Source organism: Sus scrofa, chromosome 2, assembly GCF_054392235.1.
Source record: "Sus scrofa isolate SSC_HxYL_T2T_F1_AM1 chromosome 2, Sscrofa_HxYL_maternal_Yorkshire_Landrace_v2.0, whole genome shotgun sequence".
Lineage (NCBI taxonomy): Eukaryota > Metazoa > Chordata > Mammalia > Artiodactyla > Suidae > Sus > Sus scrofa.
Window position 1 is genome coordinate 133,323,305 of NC_139384.1, and position 24,251 is coordinate 133,347,555.

General features: G+C 34.8%; 1 protein-coding gene across 16 annotated transcripts in view; it reads right to left on the reverse strand.

The window, feature by feature from the left end:
• Positions 1 to 24,251, reverse strand: part of DTWD2 (DTW domain containing 2) — a 1,117,698-nt gene that overhangs the window by 988,224 nt on the left and 105,223 nt on the right. For 8 of the 16 annotated variants that reach the window (XR_014838614.1, XR_014838622.1, XR_014838613.1 and 5 more), the window contains one exon: positions 16,690 to 16,818. Coding sequence is in view for 4 of the 16 variants with exons in the window: in XM_085014346.1 (XP_084870472.1) it covers positions 16,690 to 16,818 (129 nt within the window). In the remaining 12 variants the exon portion in view is untranslated. Of the gene's footprint in view, positions 1 to 8,027; positions 11,105 to 12,488; positions 12,539 to 16,689; positions 16,819 to 24,251 lie in introns of those variants that run through there. The other 8 variants (XR_014838616.1, XR_014838618.1, XR_014838619.1 and 5 more) reach the window with 4 other exon arrangements.

Sequence of the window (24,251 nt, forward strand, 5' to 3'; positions counted from 1 at the left end):
AAATTCAAAATAATAGAAAATTCAAATATCTAGATTTTTTATATACATCATCGTACTTAAGATGGTGCCTTACACCTATTAGGTGTTAAACATATATATGGTGAAAAAACAAATAAGCTGGATTAGAAAATGAAAGAAGTCAACACCTGCCTGGTGTACCTCTTTCCATCCTTTTACTTTTGACCTTGTCTTTACACTTAAAGTATCTGGTGCTTCTTATAAAATTAGTCTCACTCCACTACTCATCACTAATCATCAGAGAAATGAAAATCAAAGCCACATGAGATATCACCTCATATTTGTTAGAATAAGCTATCATCAAGAAGACAAGACAAAACATACATCGTCAGAGTGTTAAGAAAAGGAAACCCTTATAAACTGCAGGTGGAAATGTAAACTGGTACATCCACTATGGAAAACAGTATGGCGATTCCTAGAAAAAACAAAAACAAACAAAAAACTATCATATGATCCAGCATAGGATATATGTGGGTATATATCTGAAGGAAGTGAAATCAGAATCTTTAGGAGAAATCTGCACCCCCATGTTGTTGCAGCATTATTCACAATAGCCAAGATATGAAAACAACCCAAATGTCTTTCAATGGATACACAGATGTTAAAACACATATACATATACAGTAAAGATGTTTTATATATGTGTATATATGAAACATATACATACCTACACAATAAAATATTATTCAGCCATTAAAAAAAGAAGGAAATCCTGTCACTTGCAATAACATGGATGCATCTGGAGTGTATTATGCTATGGAAAATAAGCTGGAAAGAGAAAGACAAATACTACATGATATAATTTATATGTGGAATCTAAAAAAAGCAAGCTGATTTCACTGAAACAGAGAATAGAATGGTGGTTGCCAGGGGCTGGGGGAAGGGAAAAAGAGAGTGATGTAGGGTAATGGACACACATTTTCCGCTATAAGAAGAAAAAGTTCTCATCTAACATGTAGCATTGTAACTATAGTGAATAATTGTATATTTGGAAGTTGCTTTAAAAAGCAAATTTTAAAACTTCTCAGTGAAAAAAATGTAACTGTATGTTGACAAATGTTAACTGGACTTACTGTGGTCATCATTTTGCACTATATATATATATGGAGAGAGAGAGAGAGTGTGTCACTGTGTTGTGCATAACATCCTCGGCATTCTCACCTCATATACACACAAAACAGTGACCTGTGTTACTTGAGGTCATGGATATGTTTATTATCTTTATCCTAGTGATATTTTTACAATGTATATATGCATCAAGTCATCACATTGTACTCTTTAAATATATACATTTGTCAATTATTCCTCTATAAAGTTAAAAAATTATTCTTAGGTTTTAACAATATACTACACATTCTGACCTTCGGATGAATCTCATAATACCTTACCTGTCCAGTCGTCTCAACTCAATTAGAAATGCAAACTTCCCAGATTATCTGATATCCTATAGATGCACCACTAGGCTTCTCTAATACACCTCATTTCCCACTCTTTTTGTCCTTACTAATTGTGATAGTGTGACCTATAACAAGAAATATATATTTAATCTTCTTCCTCATTTCTGGCACAGAGCTCATAAAACATTTGGAAATTCCCAAATGATAAGAGCAATCAATAAACATGTCTTGATGTTCATAATAAACCCCTTTCAACTACACCTGAGTTTGTGTTAATGAGGTGACTTTTGGAAAGCATCTAAGGATGGGGGATGGTTGCCAGGAGAACCATCCACATGACTGAAGGGTTGGCACTTTCAGTACCCCCATCTTACTGCAGGATTACTCACAACAGCCAAAATATGGAAATAAATGTCCTTCAATGGGTGAATGGATAAATAAAATGTGTGTGGGGGGGTGTAAATGGACTATTATGCCACCATTTAAAAAAATTGGGAATTCTGCCATTTGTAACAACATAGATGATTCTGGAGGTCATAAGTGAAATAAGCCATAATGAGAAAGATCATGGAGATGAGAGGGGATGGAGCCTGGATCAATAGCCAGCGGCCACTGATTTAATCAATTGTACCTATGTTATGAAGCCTCCACAAGACCCCAAAAGGACAGGATTCAGAGAACCTCCAGGTTGGTGAATACATGGAGATTCAGGGAGAGTGACAAGACTAAAGAGAGCAAAGAAGCTGTAAGCCCCTTTCCACATACCTTGCCCTAAGCATCACCGTTTCTAGGTTATATCCCTTTACAACAAACTGGTAATCTAGTAAGTGAAATGTTTCTCCAAGTCTTGTGAGCCACTCTAGCAAATTAATCAAACCATAGAGGTGGTCACTGGAACTTGCAATCTACAGCCAGTTGGTCAGAGACACCAGCAACAACCTGGACTTGAGATGGTCATCTAAAGTAGAGGCGAGTGGGAGTTCCCATCGTGGTTCAGCAGGTTAAGAATCTAACTAGTATCCATGAGGATGCAGGGTTGATCCCTGGCCTCACTCAGTGGGTTAAGGATCTGGCATTGCCACAAGCTGCGGTGTAGGCTCATAATACACTTCAGATCCAGTGTTGCTATGGCTGTGGCATAGACTCCAGGTGAAGCTCGTATTCAACCTCCAGCACATGAACTTCCATGTGCCACATGTGCAGCCCTAAAAAAATAAAATAAAGTGGAGGGGAGTGTCTTGTGGGACTGAGCCCTTAACCCATGGCATCTGCTGCTATCTCCAGGTAGTAACAGTTGTCTGCCACATAGAATTTGAATTTGCAAGAGTTCTGAGATAGGTATTGGTATTGGTAGTGTTATATTTAGGAGTGGGATTGCTGGACCATGTGGTAGTTCTACATTTTGTTTTCAGAGATACATCCATACTGTTCTCCATAGTGGTTGTACCAATTTACATTCCCACCAACAGTGAAGGAGCAGGGCACCCTTTTCTCTACACCCTCTCCAGAATTTGTTATTTGTTGACTTGTTAATGATGGTCATTTTTTTTTTTTTAATCTTTTCTAGGGCCACAAGGAGGTTCCCAGCCTAGGGGTCTAATCAGAGCTGTAGCCGCCAGCCTATGCCACAGCCACAGCAACATAGGATCCGAGTCACATCTGCGACCTACACCACAGCTCACAGGCAACACCAGATCCCCAACCCACTGAGCAAGGCCAGGGATCAAACCCGCAAATTTACGGTTCCTAGCTGGATTTGTGAACAACTGAGCTGAGATGGGAATGCCAATGATGGCCATTCTGACTGGTATGAGGTGGTACCTCACTGTAGTTTTGATTCACATTTCTCTAATAAATGTGAAAGGTGAGGGAGTGGGATGGATGGGCATTTTGGGGGGGTTACAGATGCAAATGGTTACATTTGGAATGGATAGGCAGTAGGGCCCTAATATACAGCCCAGGGAAATGTGTGTGACTGGGTCACTCTGCTGCTCAACCGAACTTGAAGAAACACTGTAAATCAATTACACTTCAATATTAAAAAAAAAAATAGGTATTGGGACTTCCCTAGCGGTTCATAGGTTAAGGATACAGCATTGTCACTGCTGTGGTACAGGTTTGACCCTGGCCTGGGAACTTCTGCTTGCCAAAAAAAAAAAAAAAAAAAAAAGTCGTAAATATAATATTAAAACATTGGTTTTGGGAGTTCCCATTGTGGCTCAGCGGTAACAAACCAAGAAGTATTCATGAGGATGCAGATTCAATCCCTGCACTCCCTCAGAGTGTTAAAGGACCTGGTGTTGCTATAAGCTGTGGTATAGGTCGCAGAACTGGCTCGGATCTGGCGTTGCTGCGGCTATGGCGTGGGCCAAAGACTACAGCTCTGATTCAACCCCTATTCTGGGAACATCCATACGCTGCAGGTGCACCCCCCCCCCAAAAAAAGATAAAACACTGGTTTCATTTCTATAATTGTGGATAATCCAGAGATGTAAAAAGAAAGATTACATTTTACATCCAAAGTCAAGGTTTTTTTATGTACATTTTAAGATGTTTCTTTATTGATTCTGTTAAGAAGCAACTTTAGAAATAAAACCAGAATAAAGCCAAAAAAACACAATGACATCTATAAAATCTTATTTTTTATATTATAAATTATTGCCTTCTTGTGGCAGATGTACTTTTAAAAATGATTTGATTCCTTAATATACTTTTAAATAATAACAGTAAATTATCATTTCTTATTCAAAGGATACTATTTTAGTTTTTTTATTCCTTATGCTAAAAAGTTTATTGTTAACAAATCTTTCTTATGCTGTTAGTTCAAGTGAACAATTATTAAAGATTAATAAATAATTGCTGTTTTTCTAGTATGTTTTTTAACAGACTAAGGGAGTCAAATCATTAGCACAGAAAAAGTCATGGAGCACTGTCTGATTTCCTACACAAATTTCAAATATAAAATTATAATCTATTAAGACTACTGGAAGATCTTTTGTAAAGAAAAATACTTAGGCAAGAATACACCAATAATTTGTAAAAAAAAAAAAATTAAAAACAAGTACACAGGATAAGGAGAGTAGAAAAGGAAAGAGGACATTGAGGGTAATGAGAAGAAGAAGTAGAGCCTAGGAAGGAAGAACAAAGTGGGAAAGTAAAGAAGGGAGGACATTATTAACACTGAGCTGAACTGTGTGATCGCAGTTTGCTAAGAGGGGAGGACTTAAATGTTATCACCAAAATTTAAAAATGTAAACATGTGAAATAATGAATGTGTTAATTAACTTAACGGGGGGGGGGAATCTTTCATAATGTATATAAATCCATCATGCTGTACAGTGTACATATCTTACAGTTTTATCAATCATACCTAAATAAAGCTGAAAAAAAAAAAAAAGAGAAAGGAGAGAGAATATGCTAAGCAAAGCCAGTAAGTAAAAATTTAGATTGGATAAATCGGAAGGTAGTGACTTATTCTGGAGTTCCCACTGTGGTGCAGTAGTATCCCTGAGGATGCAGGTTTGATCCCTGGCCTCACTCAGTGTGTTGAGGATCCAGCACTGCTGTGAGCTGTGGTGCAGGTTGTAGACGTGGCTCAGATCTCAGTCATGGCTAGACCCCCTAGCCTGGGAACCTCCATATGCCATGGGGGCAGCCCTAAAAAGACAAAAAAAATAAAACAAAATAAAATGCCTAATTTCAAATGATTATCTAGGTATAATAGAAAAGAAATAGTATATAATAATGTGTAATGTTTTCTTAATAAATAGATTAAATCATCTTGCAGGAATTTTTTTCATGTTAAAAGTAAATTTCACAAATTTCCATTATTTTTAATTTTTTTTAAAAAAGTTTTTACCTAAGATGGCAATTAAATTTTAAATTTTTAATTTGTGAATTTTGGGGGGAATAATCCTACTTTTATCTTTTAACCACGATATTTTCGGGTATTTTTAAACCCTTAAGAAAGCTTAAAATTTAGTGTTTTGGGAAATGTATAGCATTTTTGAAAGAAAGTATATTACAGTTTTCTAGATGATTTTACTGATTTAAATTACTAATTAAAACATTTTTTTACCTTTTTTTTTTTTTGCGCTGTACCTGCTGCATATGAAAGTTCCTAGACCAGAGATCAAATTCAAACTGCAGCTGCCACAGCTGCAGCAAAACCATATAACCCACTTTGCCACAGTGAGAACTCCACCGACATCTTAACAAGATGGTACCATTTAATTCTTTCTAGTATACAGAGATTTTTAAATTACTTGCTCTCATTTAGCAGTTGTACAATATGTTTTAAAAACTATTAATATTTTTGGTTACTAAATTTTTCAAAGTGTGTAGTATTATGTGAAAACTTAATCTGACTTTTAAAAGTTGTTACTTTTTTATTGTTATTAGTTAGCTTTTAAATTCAAATGCTTTGTATTTGACTGATTTGCCTGGACCGTTCCCAGACTATGTGAATTTGTAGCTGATAGTAGGCTTTACATGTATACTCTACAATTTAATGTGGGGTAGATTGTTTTGTAAATTGTTATTTAAATCATGTAACTCAGAGAGTATCCCTTTTATACAAGGTGCCTGTGTTTATTTAGTTAGCCTATTTGTGGTGGGTTGAAAACCACTGTGTAATGAGTGATTTTTTTGAGAGTTTCATACACTTATGAGTATAAAGCATTGAGGGCTACAGTATATGAAATAAGTCACAGTACTTGACAGCTTTCTGTAACTTGGATTATAAGATTTCTTATGAGGAAGGTAAAAGTTATGTTAAGAAAAATTATTTTCCCCTACTGTAAGACTCCAAACCCAATTTTCCTTAGCTGTGACCATTATAAAGTTAGGGTCTTTCCCCCAAGATTTTGGAAGGAGTAAGCTCATCACCACTGCCAATACTAGTGAACTATGTCAAAGAGCACTTCTATATAGCTTCCTCAGTTTTTTCATCACATATTCGCACTTATTACCCTAAATTGGCTACTTAAAAACATTGTCGTGTTACTATAGAATCCCTTCCATTGAATGATGCTGAATTTTAGGAAGGTAAAGTGTTGATCATGAATACAGCTTCCTTAGTACAGATGCGATATTATTGATGCTCTGAGTAAAAAATTAATTTTGACTTTGTGAACTTAAAAGTTTTATATAATTTGACTTTTACCATGTAGATATATTCTTTAAACACAGGCATAAGTGGATATTTTTATCGATAAGCAATACTGTGTTTCAGATGTAATGAAACTTTACATCCAATTGTGTTCCACAGCATAGAATAAATAAAAAAAATTTTTTTTTTGCTTGCTTTTTGCTTTTTAGGGCCACACCTGCAGCATATGGAAGTTCCCAGGCTAGAGGTGTAATTGGAGCTGCAGCTGCCGGCCTATGCCACAGCCACAGCAATGTGGGACCACATCCACGTCTGCAACCTAGACTGCAGCTCACAGCAACACTGGATCCTTAACCCACGGAGTGAGATCAGAGATCGAACCCACATCCTCATGGTTACTAGTCAGGTTTGTTAACTACTGAGCCATGACAGGAACGCTGATATTAGGTATTTCAGACTACAAGTAAACTAACTTGTTTTTAAATCTCCAAAAAAGTAAACAATAGAAGACAGAAGTCTAACTTTTAATATTTTAAAATATTTTCTGCAGAGCTTCCCTAGGACATTCATTAGCATTCTAATTATGACCAGCATTCAAGCTTTTAATAAGGGTCTAAGCCATTCTGAAAATAAATAAATGAGGAAGAAAATGGTCAGAAATAGTTATTGGTATATGTTTATGTATCACACATACACGTGTGTGTGTGCAGGCACGTACATATGTACAGAAAGAAAGCTTACTTTTAAATCAAATGTTTAGTTTTGCCTGACAAGTTACGACTAGATACAGGAAACTCTAGAAGTCACAAATAAAGGGAAAAACAAAGTCTCCTTTTCTTGCCTAAACGTGTATATAACTACAGTAGATTTGAGTTAGATGTAAATATATATTATATATATGCCTCTTATTCTATACAAAATCTCCACAGATGTTTTCCCAAAGGGGTGGGAAAAATTTACTCTTTCACAATTGAAAGTTTTTGCCCACCAAAAAGATTTAACTATCTTCTCAAAATTAGAGTTGTCTTATATTCTGCAGTATTCCCATATAGAAACTTCAATATAACTAGTTTATCACAGTTAATAAACCTGTTCAATGAATAGTGAGAAACTTAAACTTATCCAGATTGCATACAAATGAAAATGTGTGCTATTTCAAAATTACATGCACCTCATTAAATTGAGGGCTCTAAAGTAACTTAGAGATTCAATGTTATGCCTATCAAAATTCCAAAGGCATTTTTCACAGAAATAGGATGAACTGTCCTAAAATGTGTTTGAAACCAAAGGCTCTGAATAGCTAAAGCAAACTTGAGAAAGAAATACAAAGCTGGAGGTATCATGCTCCCTGATTTAAAGCTATCTTACAAAGCTACAGTGATCAAAACAGCATGGTACTGGCACAAAAACAGATACATAGATCAACGAAACAAAATATAGAATGTCAGAAATAAATCCACACTTATATGGTCAATTAACCTACCACAAAACAGGTAAGAATATACAATGGGGAAAAGACAGTTTCTTTAATAAATGATGCTGAGAAAGTTGAATAGCCACATACAGCCACATGCAAAAGAAGGAAATTGGACCACTATCATACATCACCCCCCAAAAAAAAATCAACTCAAAATGGGTGTGATTTTTTAAAGTATTGTATTTTTATATTCCTTTTCTAATATTTCATTGTTAGTATACAGAAATGCAACTGACTTCTGAATATTAATCTTGTATCCTGCTACTTTCCTGAATTCATTGATCAAAAAAATCAAGTAGATTTTGTGTGGAGACCTTAGGGCTTTTGATTTACAGTATCACCTCATCTGCATAGAGTGACACTTTTACCTTTTCTCTTCCAATTTGGATATCCAATTTGGATATCTTTTATTTCTTTTGTCTGACTGTTGTGGCTAGGACTTCCAATATGATGTTGAATAAAAGTGGTGAGAGTGGGCATCCTTGTCTTATTCCAAATTTTAGCAGGAAGACTTTCAGCTTCTCTCTGTTGAGCATTATTCTGGCTGTGGATTTGTCATAAATTTTATTATGTTAAGGTATGTTCCCTCTATACCCACTTTGGTAAGAGATTTTTATCATGAAAAGATGTTGGATTTTGTCAAATGCTTTTTCTACATCTATTGAAATGATCATGTGGTTTTTTTTACTTTTCTTTTGTTAATGTGTTGTGTGACACTGATTGATTTGCATATGTTGAACCATCCTTGTGAATTTCAGATGACTCCCACTTGGTCACAGTGTATGACCTTTTTTACATGTTTTTGGATTCCGCTGACTAAAATTATAAACTTAAAGTGTAAGATCTGAAATCATAAAACTCCCAGAAGAAAACATAGGCAGTAAGCTCTATGACACTGGTCTTGGCAATGATTTTTTTGAATCTGACACCAAAAGCAAAGGCAGGCAATAAAGTCAAAAATAAACAAATGGGACTACATTACACTGAAGAGCTTCTGTACAGCAAAGGAAACCATCAACAAAATGAAAAAGCATCCACTTAATGAGAGAAAATATTTTCAAATCATATGTCTAATAAGGGATTAATATCCAAAATATATAAATAATATAATTAAATATCAAAAAACAAACAATCCAATTTAAATATGGGCAAAGGGTCTGAATAGGTATTTTTCCAAAGAAGACATAGAGATGGGCAACAGGTACAGGAAAAGATGCTCAACATCACTAATCATCAGAGAAATACAAATCAAAAACACACTGAGTTACCACCTAATATCAGAATGGCAATCATCGAAAAGACAACAAATAAAAAATGCTGGCAAGGATGTGGAGAAAAGGGAAATCTTGTGCACTGTTAGTGGGAATACAAATTGGTGCAGCCTCTACAGAAAACAGCATGGAAGTTTGTACAAAATTAAAAATAGAACTATCATAGGATCTAGTGACTCCACTTCTGGTTATTTATCTGAAGAAAACACTAACTCAAAAAGATATCTGCACCTTCATGTTCCTTGCAGCACTGTTTACAATAACCAAGATACAGAAATAGTCTATCAATGGATGAATAGATAAATAAAATGTCACACACACGTAAGCCCAAACACACACACACACACACACACACACACACACACACACACACACACACGGGAGTATTATTCAGCCACAAACAATAAAGATATCTTGCCATTTGCAACAAGGATGGACCTTGAGGGCATTATGCTAAGTGAAGTAAGTCAGACAGAGAAAGATATGATATCACTTATACGTAGAATCTGGAAACAAACAAACTAGCTTAGAGGCAAGCTCTAAGATAAAGAGAACACATTGGTGTTTGTTAGAGGCAGAGATGGAGGTAAAGGTGGGCATGAAATGGATGAAACAAGTCATGGAGATGTACAACAGGAGTAAATCTTAAAAGGGAGTAAATCTTAAAAGTTTTCATCATGTTGTTCCTGTCGCGGCTCAGCGGTTAATCTGACTAGCATCCATGAAGATGCCGGGTCAATCCCTGGCCTTGCTCAGGGGGTTAAGGATCTGATGTTGCCATGAGCTGTGGTGTAGGTTGCAAGTACAGCTCAGATCCTTCATTGCTGTGGCTGCGGCGTAGGCTGGCAGCTACAGCTCCAATTCAACCCCTACCCTGGCAATCTCCACATGCCATGGGTGTGGCCCTAAAAAGTAAAAAAAATAATAATAATAATTTTAAAAAGTTCTCATCACAAGAAAAAAGAATTATTGTAACTGTGTTTGGTGACAGATGTTAACTAGACATACTGTAGTGACCACTTTACAATGTACACAAATACCAAATCATTGTGTCATACACTTGAAAAATAATAAAATGTTATGTCAATTATAATTTAATTTTTTAATTAGGGCAATTAATAGCATGCTTAAATCACATTAGCTGAGTTCAAGTTTAGTCCCTAAAGAACACTTATTTATGAAATAAATTCAATCTAAATTAATTGATTACTACTTCCTTTTGTTACTTATTTCAAACTATAACATTCAATTACAAGATTGTAGCCTGATGTAGGTATCCTCTATTACAGGTCTACACCTAATTATCCATAAACATTAATGGAAACTATACTGTCCCAATTAGGCACACCAATTTCCTTACATTCCATTTCATAAATAGGAATTTCTAACCCAGCTCAACAACTAATCATGTTTCAAATTACGGATTTGACAAAAATGTATCAGAGGCACATTTTAAAAACAATAAAGTTTGCAATTTACTGAGTCAGTGAAATTTGTTGGTGTGTTTGCTTTTATGGCTATTTGGATTACTCCTTTTTCTGGGTAAGTTTAGTATGTAACTCTCATTCATTAGACAAAAACCCGCATTTAAAACGTATAAAAAGTTAACTCGGTATTCTCAGCTGAAGACATCATAACTAGCACCATGAGAACAATTGCGCTAAATTTTAATGCTATTCATCAACAATTCCATTTTCCTGAGTTTGCGTTTGTTCTTTGGCATTGGCTTAGGATATAATCCATTTTTCAGAAGGTGTTCCTTGCTGAGGCGAATTTGAGCACCATGCTGAAGCTGGAAAGAACATAAAGCTTGAAGAGGGCGAAGCAAAGTCTGTTAAGATAAAAAAAGAAAGATACTAAAAAAAGTGTCTGTGACAAATCATTATATTCTATCTATATTTTTTCTTCAGAAAAAGGGATTATATTTTTATTACTGGCTTTGAACTATGAAAAGCAATATTACTCTAATAAATATATGATAATTTCTAAATAAATAATTTCTTTAAATTCATAACTTATATATTACCTAAGGAATTTCAATAAGACGCCAATACTAATTTTCCATATAGATGATAAAGTCTAAATTTAGTTTTATACATTAATATATTCAAACACTACAAAAAGGTGTTGCCATTATAATGACTAATCTGTACCAAGCAAACTAAAAGAGGCATTTAGGTACAAATTAGTTAATTCAGTTTCAACTGCAGTCTAATACAAGTTTCCTGCTATTTGATAACAATAAAATAACGGCAGCAATGGATAAGTTTACTAATTCTCTCACACTAGTCCATGAGACACATACAAGTTAGATATCCAGGTTTTGGTACATCTGATACATCTGGTACATTCAGATACCTATAGGGCCAGATACATAACATAAACATATGAACGAGGTGGATCTACAAGATAACAAAGACTGGCGAGGGTTGTAAAACAACTGGACCATATATCCTTCCTGAAGGAATTCACAAATTAGAAAAAAATAAAAACACTAAGTCCATGTTTTAAACATATGTGAGTCATATTTGTACCTTGGGCCTGAGATCCTTGATCTAACTCTTTTAAATAACAACAGCAAAAACTCTATAGTGCAGATTGTTTAAAAATAAATAAATAAATAAAAGGAACAAAGATAGATTTAACTACAAAAATGTCACAATGTCTATGTGATAATATGTTCCCCCACATATACAAAAGAAGTGGTGGCAAAGGGGTTGACAGCTTTAATTTACAATGAACTCTTACAAATTTGTGGCAGTCAGTGGGTAGCTGCTTCTCCATATCTATTCTTTTCTTCCTTATTTTAAAAATCCAAAATTTTATTCAAGGTGGTAATGTATTCAGCTAGTAATATTACACTAATTAATGATATACTTTATCCAAAAAGATGTAAGTAGAAGGCCTTACGTCAGGCCAGACTCAGCAAGCATAGGCTTTTACCTCTTCTTCTTGCCTAGAACATCATGTGACTATGGAGCAAAAAACATGAAGGTTAAAGGCAAATACATACAAGGATGGACAGAAACACAGAAGAAATCTGGGTCCCCGATGTCATTTTCAGCTGCATCTTCAGCCTGGACTGCTCACTTCAGCATTTCTTATTTACGAGTGAAAAAGCCCTGCAATAAGGGCTCTATTACATGCAACCAAATGTAACTCCTAATGATATACACCAGTTAGAAAAAGAAATATCTTAAAAAGACTATCCATACCTGACGTTTTGTAGGAAGCCCCTTAGATATGTTCTCACAATTTCTCTTATCTTCAATTTTTCAAACGAGAGAAGAAATGTAGAAATGACTTTATATTACTTTACAGAGTCAACACAGGAAAGTGACTGGATCCTGAAAACATCATACCTAGGAAATATACCTAGGACCAGGCACAGACTGAGACAATTGAAGATTCTACTGCTATTTTATGACATTTATTAGATTCTTCATAGACAGAAGAATATTATTATTCCTATGGTTAATGGCCACAAACTTTTACTTACTGAAGGTAAGGTCCTATCAATTTGCTGAAGTAATTAAGGGAGTTAATTTTGGAGATAGACAGATCTGGATTCGATCCCCACTCCATCTCTGTGTTAGTCACTAGGGCTGTTCACAAATACACCAGTCATCTTTCATGGTACATGATCAGACTGCATTTTCTAGTCCCTCTGAAGTTAGGCATGACCATATAACTTAAATTGATTAATGAAATGTGAGCATGAATAATGTGTGTCACCTCTGGGCAGATGCTTTAATAGTGGTGTATGATTCACCATATACCCTTATTCCTTTCTTGATAAAAGGAGAATAATTTGTCTAGATGGTGAGTCCATCAGCCTGGATCCCTAAAGGACTGTAATTAGCAGATGCCTCCTTGGCAATCCACCTGGACAGACAGTGTGAAAAAGGAATAAACCTTTTTCCTACCATTCTGATTTTTAGAGTTTTAAGTAATTCCAAATGCAATCACTTACTAGCTCTGTGTGCCCTGCTAAATTACCTCCACTTGCCTCAATTTCTTCATCAATAAAATGAGGAATATAATATTCACCTTATTATTATCATTATGGTACACTAAGATAATACATTTAAAGTGTTTAGCACACCATTTGACTGATAATAAATGTTACTATTTCTCTATACATTAATAACATCACTTTTGAGGCAATGTGAACCTATATAAGATGTGTACTGGTTCAGAGGAGCAAATAAAATCTTCTACTCACAAAATAAGTTAGTTTCTAAAAGTTTACTTGGGGGAAAATCAGTGTTTTACGAATCCTTTTGTCTATAGGTTGCAAAGTGATGGTTTCAAAAGATCATTATTACCAACTACTAGTGATAAGTAAAGTCACGGCATTTAGGCTATGACACAAAGCTTTGTCACATCTAGGTATAAAATTTCATAACATAAACCTCCATAGTTAGAAAGGTTTTGTAATTTTAAAAAGATCCCAAACTCATGGCTTCCAAAATATGAAAAACCCTTATAAATATTAAAATAGCAAAATGAAAATCACAAACTTTCAGTCTTTGTTTTTTTGTTTTTGTTTTTTTTTAATCAATCTACGGGCAAGAATCAGAGAGGCAAGGAAGGGCAAAAGGATGAACTCTTCTTGAGTGCCTGGTGTCAGGCAATTCACACACATTATCTCATTTGATTCTCACAACAATATTATGAGGTAACTATTTTTTGTATATTGCAGATAAGGAAACAAACACAAAGAGATTACATGAATTGCCCACGGGCAAAAACTGACAATGACTAAGTAGTGAAGTTTGAATTCAAACCCACTTTGAAATTTCACATCATTTTATTTCCAAGTGTTTGAAAAACTGCTTAAGAATAAAGGGTGAGATGAATCAACAGACCAAGAAGGCCAGTCTAGGCTAAGTTCTTTATTTTGAAGAACCCTACCTCTACAGAATGAATCCAGCTGAAAAATTACAACTTTCCCCATCATCTTAAGATTTTATTAGGATGCCTCTAATAAAAGGTTATTGGGGGGAAATGGCATGTCATAGCTTTCCTCCCCAGGAAAGAAAGAAAACACCTATTTCAGACATGACGTTAGTTGTGTTTCTCAGAGGAATGTGCTAATTTCTTTACTGTAGCTAGATTTAAACAGGCTGGACTTGAGGTTCCCCTACTAAGAAAGCTAATTTTTCCCAGATGTTTCATTATGCTCTTCTTCTGCTCATATTCTGCCAACCACCTTATCAGCACCTCCCAAATCATGCATCTGATTGTCAGACATTGTTTTTCTATAGTAGGACTACTTCTGGTGACCAAAGCAAAAAGAATGAGAACTCTAGGACTTCACTAGTGCTTTGGGATTTTATGTTCAACTTGATCCATAGAAAATAATAATTAAAGCTGAAGAAATGATAGGTCCTGACATCCTCTGTATCTTAAACTTTGTAGTTACATATTATACTAAAAAAAAGGGTTGATTTCCTGCTGTCAGAGTACATTAATTGATATCAGCATAATACATCTTATAAAACTGGAAAGTGGGAAGCAGCAGCAGCATTCCTAGTAGTAGCACAAACCCTATCCCAAACCATAGTCCTATTACACTACAACTACTATTATTAAAACACTACAATCACCAACATTAAAGCTTTTGCTTAGGAATAGTAAAAATCCAATTCTAATTGTGGGAAAAATAAATACAAGTCCAAAGAGGACTCTTTTCTTAAACTAAAAGAAGAAGAGGGAAGAAATTTTAAATCTATAGCCAAAGAATATTTTATTTTTCCCTTAAGATTTGAACTATTAATGTGTTCTACACCTGTTGTTGGATGATCCTAGAGTTTTACATTAACAAAAGCGAAAATACAGAGACAGTACAGAAAGCAAATTTAAATAAAAGCTCTGAGTTTCATTTTGCCTTCAAGACATCTAAAAACAATGTCTTTTATGCTCAAGAACATAGACATGACAGTGAATAAACAAAACAATATATTAAGGGGTACTAAGGGGCATATTAAGTGATTTGTTGATGGAAGGTACAGAGGAGTAGGTGATAAGGTTAGAAAAAAGGGAGAAAAGTCTGAGGATACTCTCTTGCCATTTAGAGAAAGGATTTAGGATCCCTCATGAATTTATTTCCTCCAAGAAGATAGAAGAGAAAAAGAAAAACTGCCCACACCCCAAACAAAGGCTACTCACACAGACACACACACACACAAAAAAAGCCTATTCAAGAAAGCCTACTTCTTTCAAAAGAAGAAAGCCTCCTACTCTGATACATTCCATGGCGTAGGGTAGGGGAGAGGAAAAAGGCAATTCAATACTTCTTCTGGTCTCTTTTTTTTTTTTTTTTTTTTTCATTTTTTAAAGTTTTACCAAAGGATAGTTGATTTACAATGTTGTTCTGGCATTCTTCAACTTTCCTTACTCTGGAGGTCTTTTGTTCTTTTCCTTGGTAACTAATCCAGTTACCCTGACCTAAGCTTTTATCCATTATTGAAATTTCCCTCATGGCTAAGGCATACGTTTATAATAGAAGCCATGGTAGAGAATGAGAGAGAAAGAAGGCAGGAAAGAGTACTCTGTGTGTGTGTGTGTGTGTGTGTGTGTGTGTGTTAGAGGTAAGAGTTATAAGACTCCATTTAGTTGTGCTCATTACCCTCTGACTTTACTTCCTGAGCTGTATTTATCAAAAATTTTCAGTGATTAAAAAAGCCTAACAATTTAGTTTTATTTTACTATTTTTTTCTCTTGTCACAAATATAAAGATTCTTACATGTTCCAAAAGACTGAGACATTAGTGAGCTCCCTGAAACATTATTATTTACCAATGATTATGAATTATATATGAAATCATCAGGCTTTCATGGAAATTAAATAAAATGTTGATTGCAGGTTATAACCTTTTTATACTCTGTAGGCTTTTTTTTCTCAAAAAAAAAAAAAAAAACTCTATCTTTTTATGCCTTAAACAAGGTTATTAAGATAAACAGGAAGGTGGTATACCTCCTCAAATAAAAGCATCAATGGAAAAAAATCTTCCTATGAAATGTTCCTTTTAATTAAAAAGAAAAAAGTTGAGTACAAGTGAATACAAAATAGTAAAACAGAAATACAAAATACCGAAAGGTCTAGCCAAAAAAAAACCCTGTATTTAATGTTATGCTACTTAAAAACAATTTAGCATATTACAAATGCTGTTTGCACTGCTTAGAATGAATATTTAAATAATGCAATCTTGCAATCTGGAATGCTGAACTAAAAGAAAAACACCAGAGGGGAAAGGAAGGTTATAAAAATACACAAATTTCTATCACAGATGTAGTCTACTTGTCACTTAAGCTACAAATTTAACAACTTCTGCATGCATCTCTAAATCCTCTAGCTGAAATCTAACCAAACTCCTAGTTCAAAAAATTATATAACTTTGCAAAGACACACCTCTTGTATGCAATTATTCTTCTCCAAGATAGAAAGAGCAACAGCAGCACACTCCAATGTAGAAAGGCATCTATTAGTTGGTTGCGTCCGAATTACATACTGACTAGAAAGGCTAGTTTTTAACTGCACCTGAAATCAAAAACAGAATAACAAAATGCAATTTTTGTTTTAAGTTTAAAATTATAAGGTCTGTGTTTTAAATACTAATTACTTTAATTTCCTTCCGAAACGCCAGTTTATAAACATTAAATGTACCTATATCTTCTATACACAGCAACATTTTGCTACTGTTTGTTAAATACAAATAAGAACAGTTATACATATGTCCAACAAATACAATATATTCAAAATATATAAATTCCTATTAATCAAAAAAAAGACCAATAAGCCCCTTCCAGTGGGCAAAAGAATGAACAGACACTTCAACAAAAGATATATGAATAGCAAATTGGTACATGTAAAAGGGCTACACATGATTTAATGCAAATTAAAATCACAATGAGATAACATTTCACACTCATTAGAACAGTTAAAATCAAAAAGACTAACACCACCAAATGGAGAGGATAGGAAGCAAATGAAACTCTCATACACTGAAGAGGGAGTGAAATGGTTTAATCACCCTGGAGAATTGACAACTTTTTTTTTTTATGGTTTATTTTTCTACTGTTTCTTTTATAAACTGATGGGTGTATGCCTGTGTGGGTGTGAGTGTATATAAACACACACACACACACACACATACATACATATATATATATATATATATATATATATATGCATACACACATATATCTTTTTAGATAAAAATTACTACAGATACTTTCCTCCACTGAGATGATATTTTAGCTGAGATAGTCAGACATGAGAAAGAAAATAGAAAATTGAATGTCAGCATTTTGGCCCTTTGATTCCTACTTTAATTATGTGGCATAAGTAATTTCACACTCATAAAGCTATATCCCTACCCCACATTCTGACCAAAATCACATATAAGGACCTATGATGAGAAATACGGTTCTTCCACTCTGCTTTTCTTCAAAGAATTCTCTTATACAACTTGTTTCCTCTCCTTCCTCAAAAAGAGATGGAGTCGGGAGGGAGAGGAGGGAGGCAAAGTGTGTGTCCTAAAAGATTAACTGCAGAATGTATTTAATTTTGGAACAAATTCTTTAAAGCATGTATGACTGATAATGTTTCAGATATGATCATATTAAAATTACCCTGCATTTCTACCAATGGAAAAAATGAAAAAAGAAATGCAGGGAAGGAAAGAGATGGAGGAGAATGGTTGAGAACATGTATGATAAAAGAAAGCCAGGAGTTCCCGTCGTGGCGCAGTGGTTAACGAATCCGACTAGGAACCATGAGGTTGCGGATTCGGTCCCTACCCTTGCTCAGTGGGTTAACGATCCGGCGTTGCCATGAGCTGCGGTGTAGGTTGCAGACGCGGCTCGGATCCCGCGTTGCTGTGGCTCTGGCGTAGGCCGGTGGCTACAGCTCCGATTCAACCCCTAGCCTGGGAATCTCCATATGCCGCGGGAGCGGCCCAAGAAATAGCAACAACAACAACAAAAAGACAAAAGACAAAAAATAAATAAATAAATAAATAAAAATAAATAAATAAATAAATAAAAAAGAAAGCCAGAGTTCCCGTCGTGGCACAGTGGTTAACGAATCTGACTAGGAACCATGAGGTTGCGGGTTCGGTCCCTGGCCTTGCTCAGTGGGTTAACGATCCGGCATTGCCATGAGCTGTGGTGTAGGTCGCAGACGTGGCTTGGATCCCTCATTGCTGTGGCTCTGGCATAGGCTGGCAGCTACAGCTCCGATTAGACCCCTAGCCTGGGAACCTCCATATGCCAAGGGTGCAGCCCTAGAAATGGCAAAAAGACCAAAAAAAAAAAAAAAAAAAAAAAAAAAAAAAAGGAGTTCCCATTGTGGTTACAATGTGGTTACAAACCCGACTAGTATCCATGAGAATACGGGTTCTATTCCTAGCCCCACTCATTGGGTTGAGGATCCAGTGTTGAATGAATTTCAGGCAAGTCACTTAGTTTCTCAGTTCCCCCTCACCCAATAAAAATCACAGAGCTGGACCTGATAGTGTTAAAATCTATTTTTTAGTGATCAATCCTAAAATCATATAATACAAATAATTATATATTGTCATTATTATTAATACATTGTTATAATTATCATATATAATTTCCATTTTCAAATTTTTTACAGAAAGTAAAGATTCCAGGATTGATTTTGAAACTCAGAAAATTTGATTAAGAGCAAGGTTAAAAAGAACTTTAATTACAAATAAAATAATATTAGTGCTACTTCCAAAACACATTACTGTTTAAATTTTTTTTTTTTTTCTGAGTTGACCTGAGAAACTTCATTTCATAGCTTCTATGGTAAAACACAATTCCAAAAACTACAAAACGACAAAAAAAAAAAAAACAAAAAACTTGTAGAAGTCACTTGATTTAAAGTTTAGCAAGTCTGTGCACATTAAAATGAGAAATAAAGTTACATATTGCTTTCCCACCATACAAAAACTCGGTGCAAGCATATAATTCAGGAGCCTAAAAATTAAGCACTTAAAATTTCAAATGTGAGCAACTCTAAATAATGATACAAAACTAAACTTCTGTTGAGTGATACATTTAGCCAAATATCTTGGCTAGTGGTCAAAATAGTGCCTGGTGTTCAATAAACAGTGGTTGAATTAATGAATGCTGATCACAGTCATTAGAAAATACACTATAGCTATGAATTCAAATTCAGCAGTAGCAGTTAATACTTAAATTTATAATTTTTGGTAACTTTGGAGAAGGAGATGTGGAAATGAGAGGTAGAGAAGGGATCTCTATAAAGACATTAAGAATTTGTGTCCACACTTACAAAGTTGATAAACTGCTTTAATCAAATATTAACTTTTATAGAGAAAAGTTAGAACTGGGAAACAAATATTATCAGTTATAATTTATCTCTTTTGAGGGACTTCAGTAAGTTTATAAAGCAGGGAGAGGTCACTAATGGCACAAGAAAAGAACTAGAAATTTAGCCAATTGTTCATATTATAGAAAAAAGAATAGAACGACTTCTAAGCGGACAAATCTGTTTAAAAAAACAATTAGACTTTATGAAGCAAATGTGAACTATTTAATTAAAAATATACAGATATTTATAGATACATATATAGTGCATATTGATTCTCTTCTAGGAATTTTAGTTTACTTCCTTTTATTCTATGCAATTCTAACACTGCTTTCCATAACACAAAATCTGAAATCCTCACATATAAATATTTTCAGCAATTTCTTTAAGATACAGAAAAAATTCAACCAGAACAAAACTCAGCACATTGTTGAAATCTACATCAAGAACATAAATAAGTTATAGTTTCCAAACACTATGCTGTAATTCAAAGTGACATTTTTAGAACATTCATTTGGAGAAAAAAATTCTAAAGGGAATAAAGGTCATGCAATTTTTAAAATTGTATAATCATATAAGGAAAGTAGATATTAGAAAAACCTTTTCTACAATTGTTGTATTTTGTGTAATCACATATATACGTACATACGCACAGAAATCATTACTCTACCATAAAAATGGAGATACCAAAAGCCTCTAAATTATCAACCAAGAATATATATCAACTTGATACCATGGGAAACTAGTGCTTCATGATCAATTGCATCATTCACGTGTTTCTAAGACATTTAACATTCTATATAAAGTTTCAACTTTTTAAAAGATTTTCAAACAGAGACACTTTCCATAGCAACATAATTTTTGTTTCTTTTTATTATTATTATTATTTTTTATTTTCCCACTGTACAGCAAGGGAGTCAGGTTATCCTTACATGTATACACTACAATTACATTTTTTTCCCCACACTTTGTTTTGTTGCAATATGAGTATCTAGACAAAGTTCTCAATGCTACTCAGCAGGATCTCCTTGTAAATCTATTCTAAGTTGTGTCTGATAACCCCAAACTCCCGATCCCTCCCACTCCCTCCCCCTCCCATCAGGCCGCCACAAGTCTTTTCTCCAAGTCCATGATTTTCTTTTCTGAGGAGATGTTCATTTGTGCTGGATATTAGATTCCAGTTATAAGTGATATCATAGGGTATTTGTCTTTGTCTTTCTGGCTCATTTCACTCAGGATGAGATTCTCTAGTTCCATCCATGTTGCTGCAAATGGCATTATGTCATTCTTTTTTATGGCTGAGTAGTATTCCATTGTGTACATATACCACCTCTTCCGAATCCAATCATCTGTTGATGGACATTTGGGTTGTTTCCATATCCTGGCTATTGTGAATATGGCTGCAATGAACATGCGGGTGCACGTGTCTCTTTCAAGTAGAGTTTTGTCCGGATATACACCCAAGAGTGGGATTGCGGGGTCATATGGAAGTTCTTTATATAGATTTCTAAGGTATGTCCAAACTCTTCTCCATAGTGGCTGTACCAGTTTACATTCCTACCAACAGTGCAGGAGAGTTTCCTTTTCTCCACACCCCCTCCAGCACTTGTTATTTGTGGACTTATTAATGAGAGCCATTCTGACTGGTGTGAGGTGTTATCTCATGGTAGTTTTCATTTGCATTTCTCTTATAATCAGCAATGTTGAGCATGTTTTCATGTGTTTGCTGGCCATCTGTATATCTTCCTTGGAGAAATGTCTATTCAGGTCTTTTGCCCATTTTTCCATTGGGTGGTTGGCTTTTTTGCTGTTGAGTTTCATAAGTTGCTTATATATTCTAGAGACTAAGCCATTGTCGGTTGCATCATCTGAAACTATTTTCTCCCATTCTGTAAGTTGTCTTTTTGTTTTCTTTTGGGTTTCCTTTGCTGTGCAAAAGCTTTTCAGTTTGATGAGGTCCCATGGGTTTATTTTTGCTCTAATCTCTATTGCTTTGGGAGACTGACCTGAGAAAATATTCATGATGTTGATGTCAGAGAGTGTTTTGCCTATGTTCTCTTCTAGGAGTTTGATGGTGTCTTGTCTTATATTTAAGTCCTTAAGTCATTTTGAGTTTATTTTTGTGCATGGTGTGAGGGTGTGTTCTCGTTTCATTGCTTTGCATGCAGCTGTCCGGTTTTCCCAGCAGTTCCTGCTAAATAGACTGTCTTTTTCCCTTTTTATGTTCTTGCCCCCTTTGTCAAAGATTAATTGACCACAGGTGTCAGGGTATTTTTCTGCACTCTCTGTTCTGTTCCATTGGTCCATTTTTTTTTTTTTTTTGATACCAGTACCACACTGTTTTGATGACTGTGGCTTTGTAATATTTCTTGAAGTCTGGGAGAGTTATGCCTCCTGCTTGGTTTTTGTTTCTCAGGATTGCTTTGGCGATTCTGGGTCTTTTGTTGTTCCATATAAATGTTCGGATTGTTTGTTCTAGTTCTGTGAAAAATGTCCTGGGTAATTTGATAGGGATTGCATTGAATCTGTAGATTGCTTTGGGTGGTATGGCCATTTGTACAATATTGATTTTTCCAATCCAGGAACATGGAATATCTTTCCATTTCTTTACATCCTCTTTGATTTCTTTGATTAAAGTTTTATAGTTCTCAGCATATAGGTCCTTTACCTCCTTGGTCATGTGTATTCGAGGTATTTGATTTTGTGAGGTGCAATTTTAAAAGGTATCATATTTTTGTATTCCTTTTCTAATATTTCATTGCTGGATACAGAAATGCAACTGACTTCTGAATGTTAATCTTATATCCTGCCACTTTGCTGAATTTATTAATCAGTTCAAGGAGTTTTGGGGTTGAGTCCTTAGGGTTTTCTAGGTATAGTATCATGTCATCTGCATACAGTGACAGTTTGATCTCTTCTCTTCCTATATGGATGCCTTTTATTTCTTTTGTTTGCCTAATTGCTGTGGCTAGGACTTCCAAAACGATGTTGAAGAGCAGTGGTGAGAGTGGGCATCCCTGTCTTATTCCAGATTTGAGTGAGAAGGCTTTCAGTTTTTCCCCATTGAGGATTATATTTGCTGTGGGTTTATCATAAATGGCTTTGATTATGTTCAGGAATGTTCCCTCTATACCCAGTTTGGCGACGGTCTTGATCATGAATGGATGTTGGACTTTGTCAAATGCTTTTTCTGCGTCTATTGAGATGATCATATGATTTTTGACTTTTTTTTTGTTAATGTGGTGTATGATGCTGATTGATTTGCGTATGTTGAACCATCCTTGTGAACCTGGGATGAACCCAACCTGGTCATGGTGTATAATTTTTTTGGTATGTTGTTGGATTCGGTTGGCTAAGATTTTTGTTGAGAATTTTTGCATCTATATTCATCAGTGATATTGGGCAATAGTTTTCTTTTTTGGTGTTATCTTTGTCTGGTTTTGGAATGAGGGTGATGGTGGCATCATAGAATGAATGTCTTTGGGAGTATTCCTTCTTCTTCAACCTTTTCAAAGAGTTTAAGGAGGATGGGAACCAATTCCTCTTTATATGTTTGATAAAATTCACCTGTGAAGCCATCTGGTCCTGGACTTTTATTTGTAGGGAGTGATTTTATGACCTCTTCAATTTCATTTCTTGTGATCGGTCTGTTCAGTTGGTCTGTTTCTTCTTGATTCAGTTTTGGCAGGCTGTAAGATTCTAGAAAATTGTCCATTTCTTCCAGATTGTCAAATTTGTTGGCATATAGTTGTTCATAGTATTCACTTATGGTTTTTTGTATTTCTGCTGTATCCGTTGTGATTTCTCCTTTTTCATTTATAATTTTGGTTATTTGGGTTCTTTCTCTCCTCTTTTTAGTGAGTCTGCCCAGGGGTTTGTCAATTTTGTTTACCTTTTCAAAGAACCAGCTCTTGGTTTTATTAATTTTCTCTATTGTTTTTTGAGTCTCTATTTTATTGATTTCTTCTTTGATCTTTATAATTTCCTTCCTTCTGCTGACTTTAGGACTTTTTTGTTCTTCTTTTTCTAATTCATTTAGGTGGAGGGTTAAGTGTCAATTTGGGATCTTTCTTCTTTTTTGTGTATTTTGTTTTAAAGTCTATTTTGTCTGATATGAGTGTTGCAACTCCTGCTTTTCTGTCATGTCTATTGGCGTGAAATATTTTTCCCCACCCTTTCACTTTTAATCCATATGTATCCTTTGCCCTAAGGTGAGTTTCTTGTAGGCAGCATATTGAAGGTTTTTGCCTTTTTATCCACTCAGCCACTGTTCCTTTAAAATTAAAATATTTATAATCTTTTATGCCAATTTCCCATAATAACATATTTATATGGTTACAGGTTCTAAAAGAAATTCTAGAAAAGATGAATTATCATGCAGACAGAGGATATTTGTTGAATAACTTATAAACTTTTAATTATAGTGAGTGGTTTTGGAATTATTTAATAATATTGCATATGGGTGGATACTTAAGTACTATAACAATGTAACATGTATTAGTTGTCTTTTGAACACTCAAACATCAGCTTTAGTTTTAAATTTATATATACTTTATATAAATGTAGAAAATCCTGGCCCAAATTTTGACTTATTAAACTTTTTTTTTTGTCTTTTTGCCTTTTCTAGG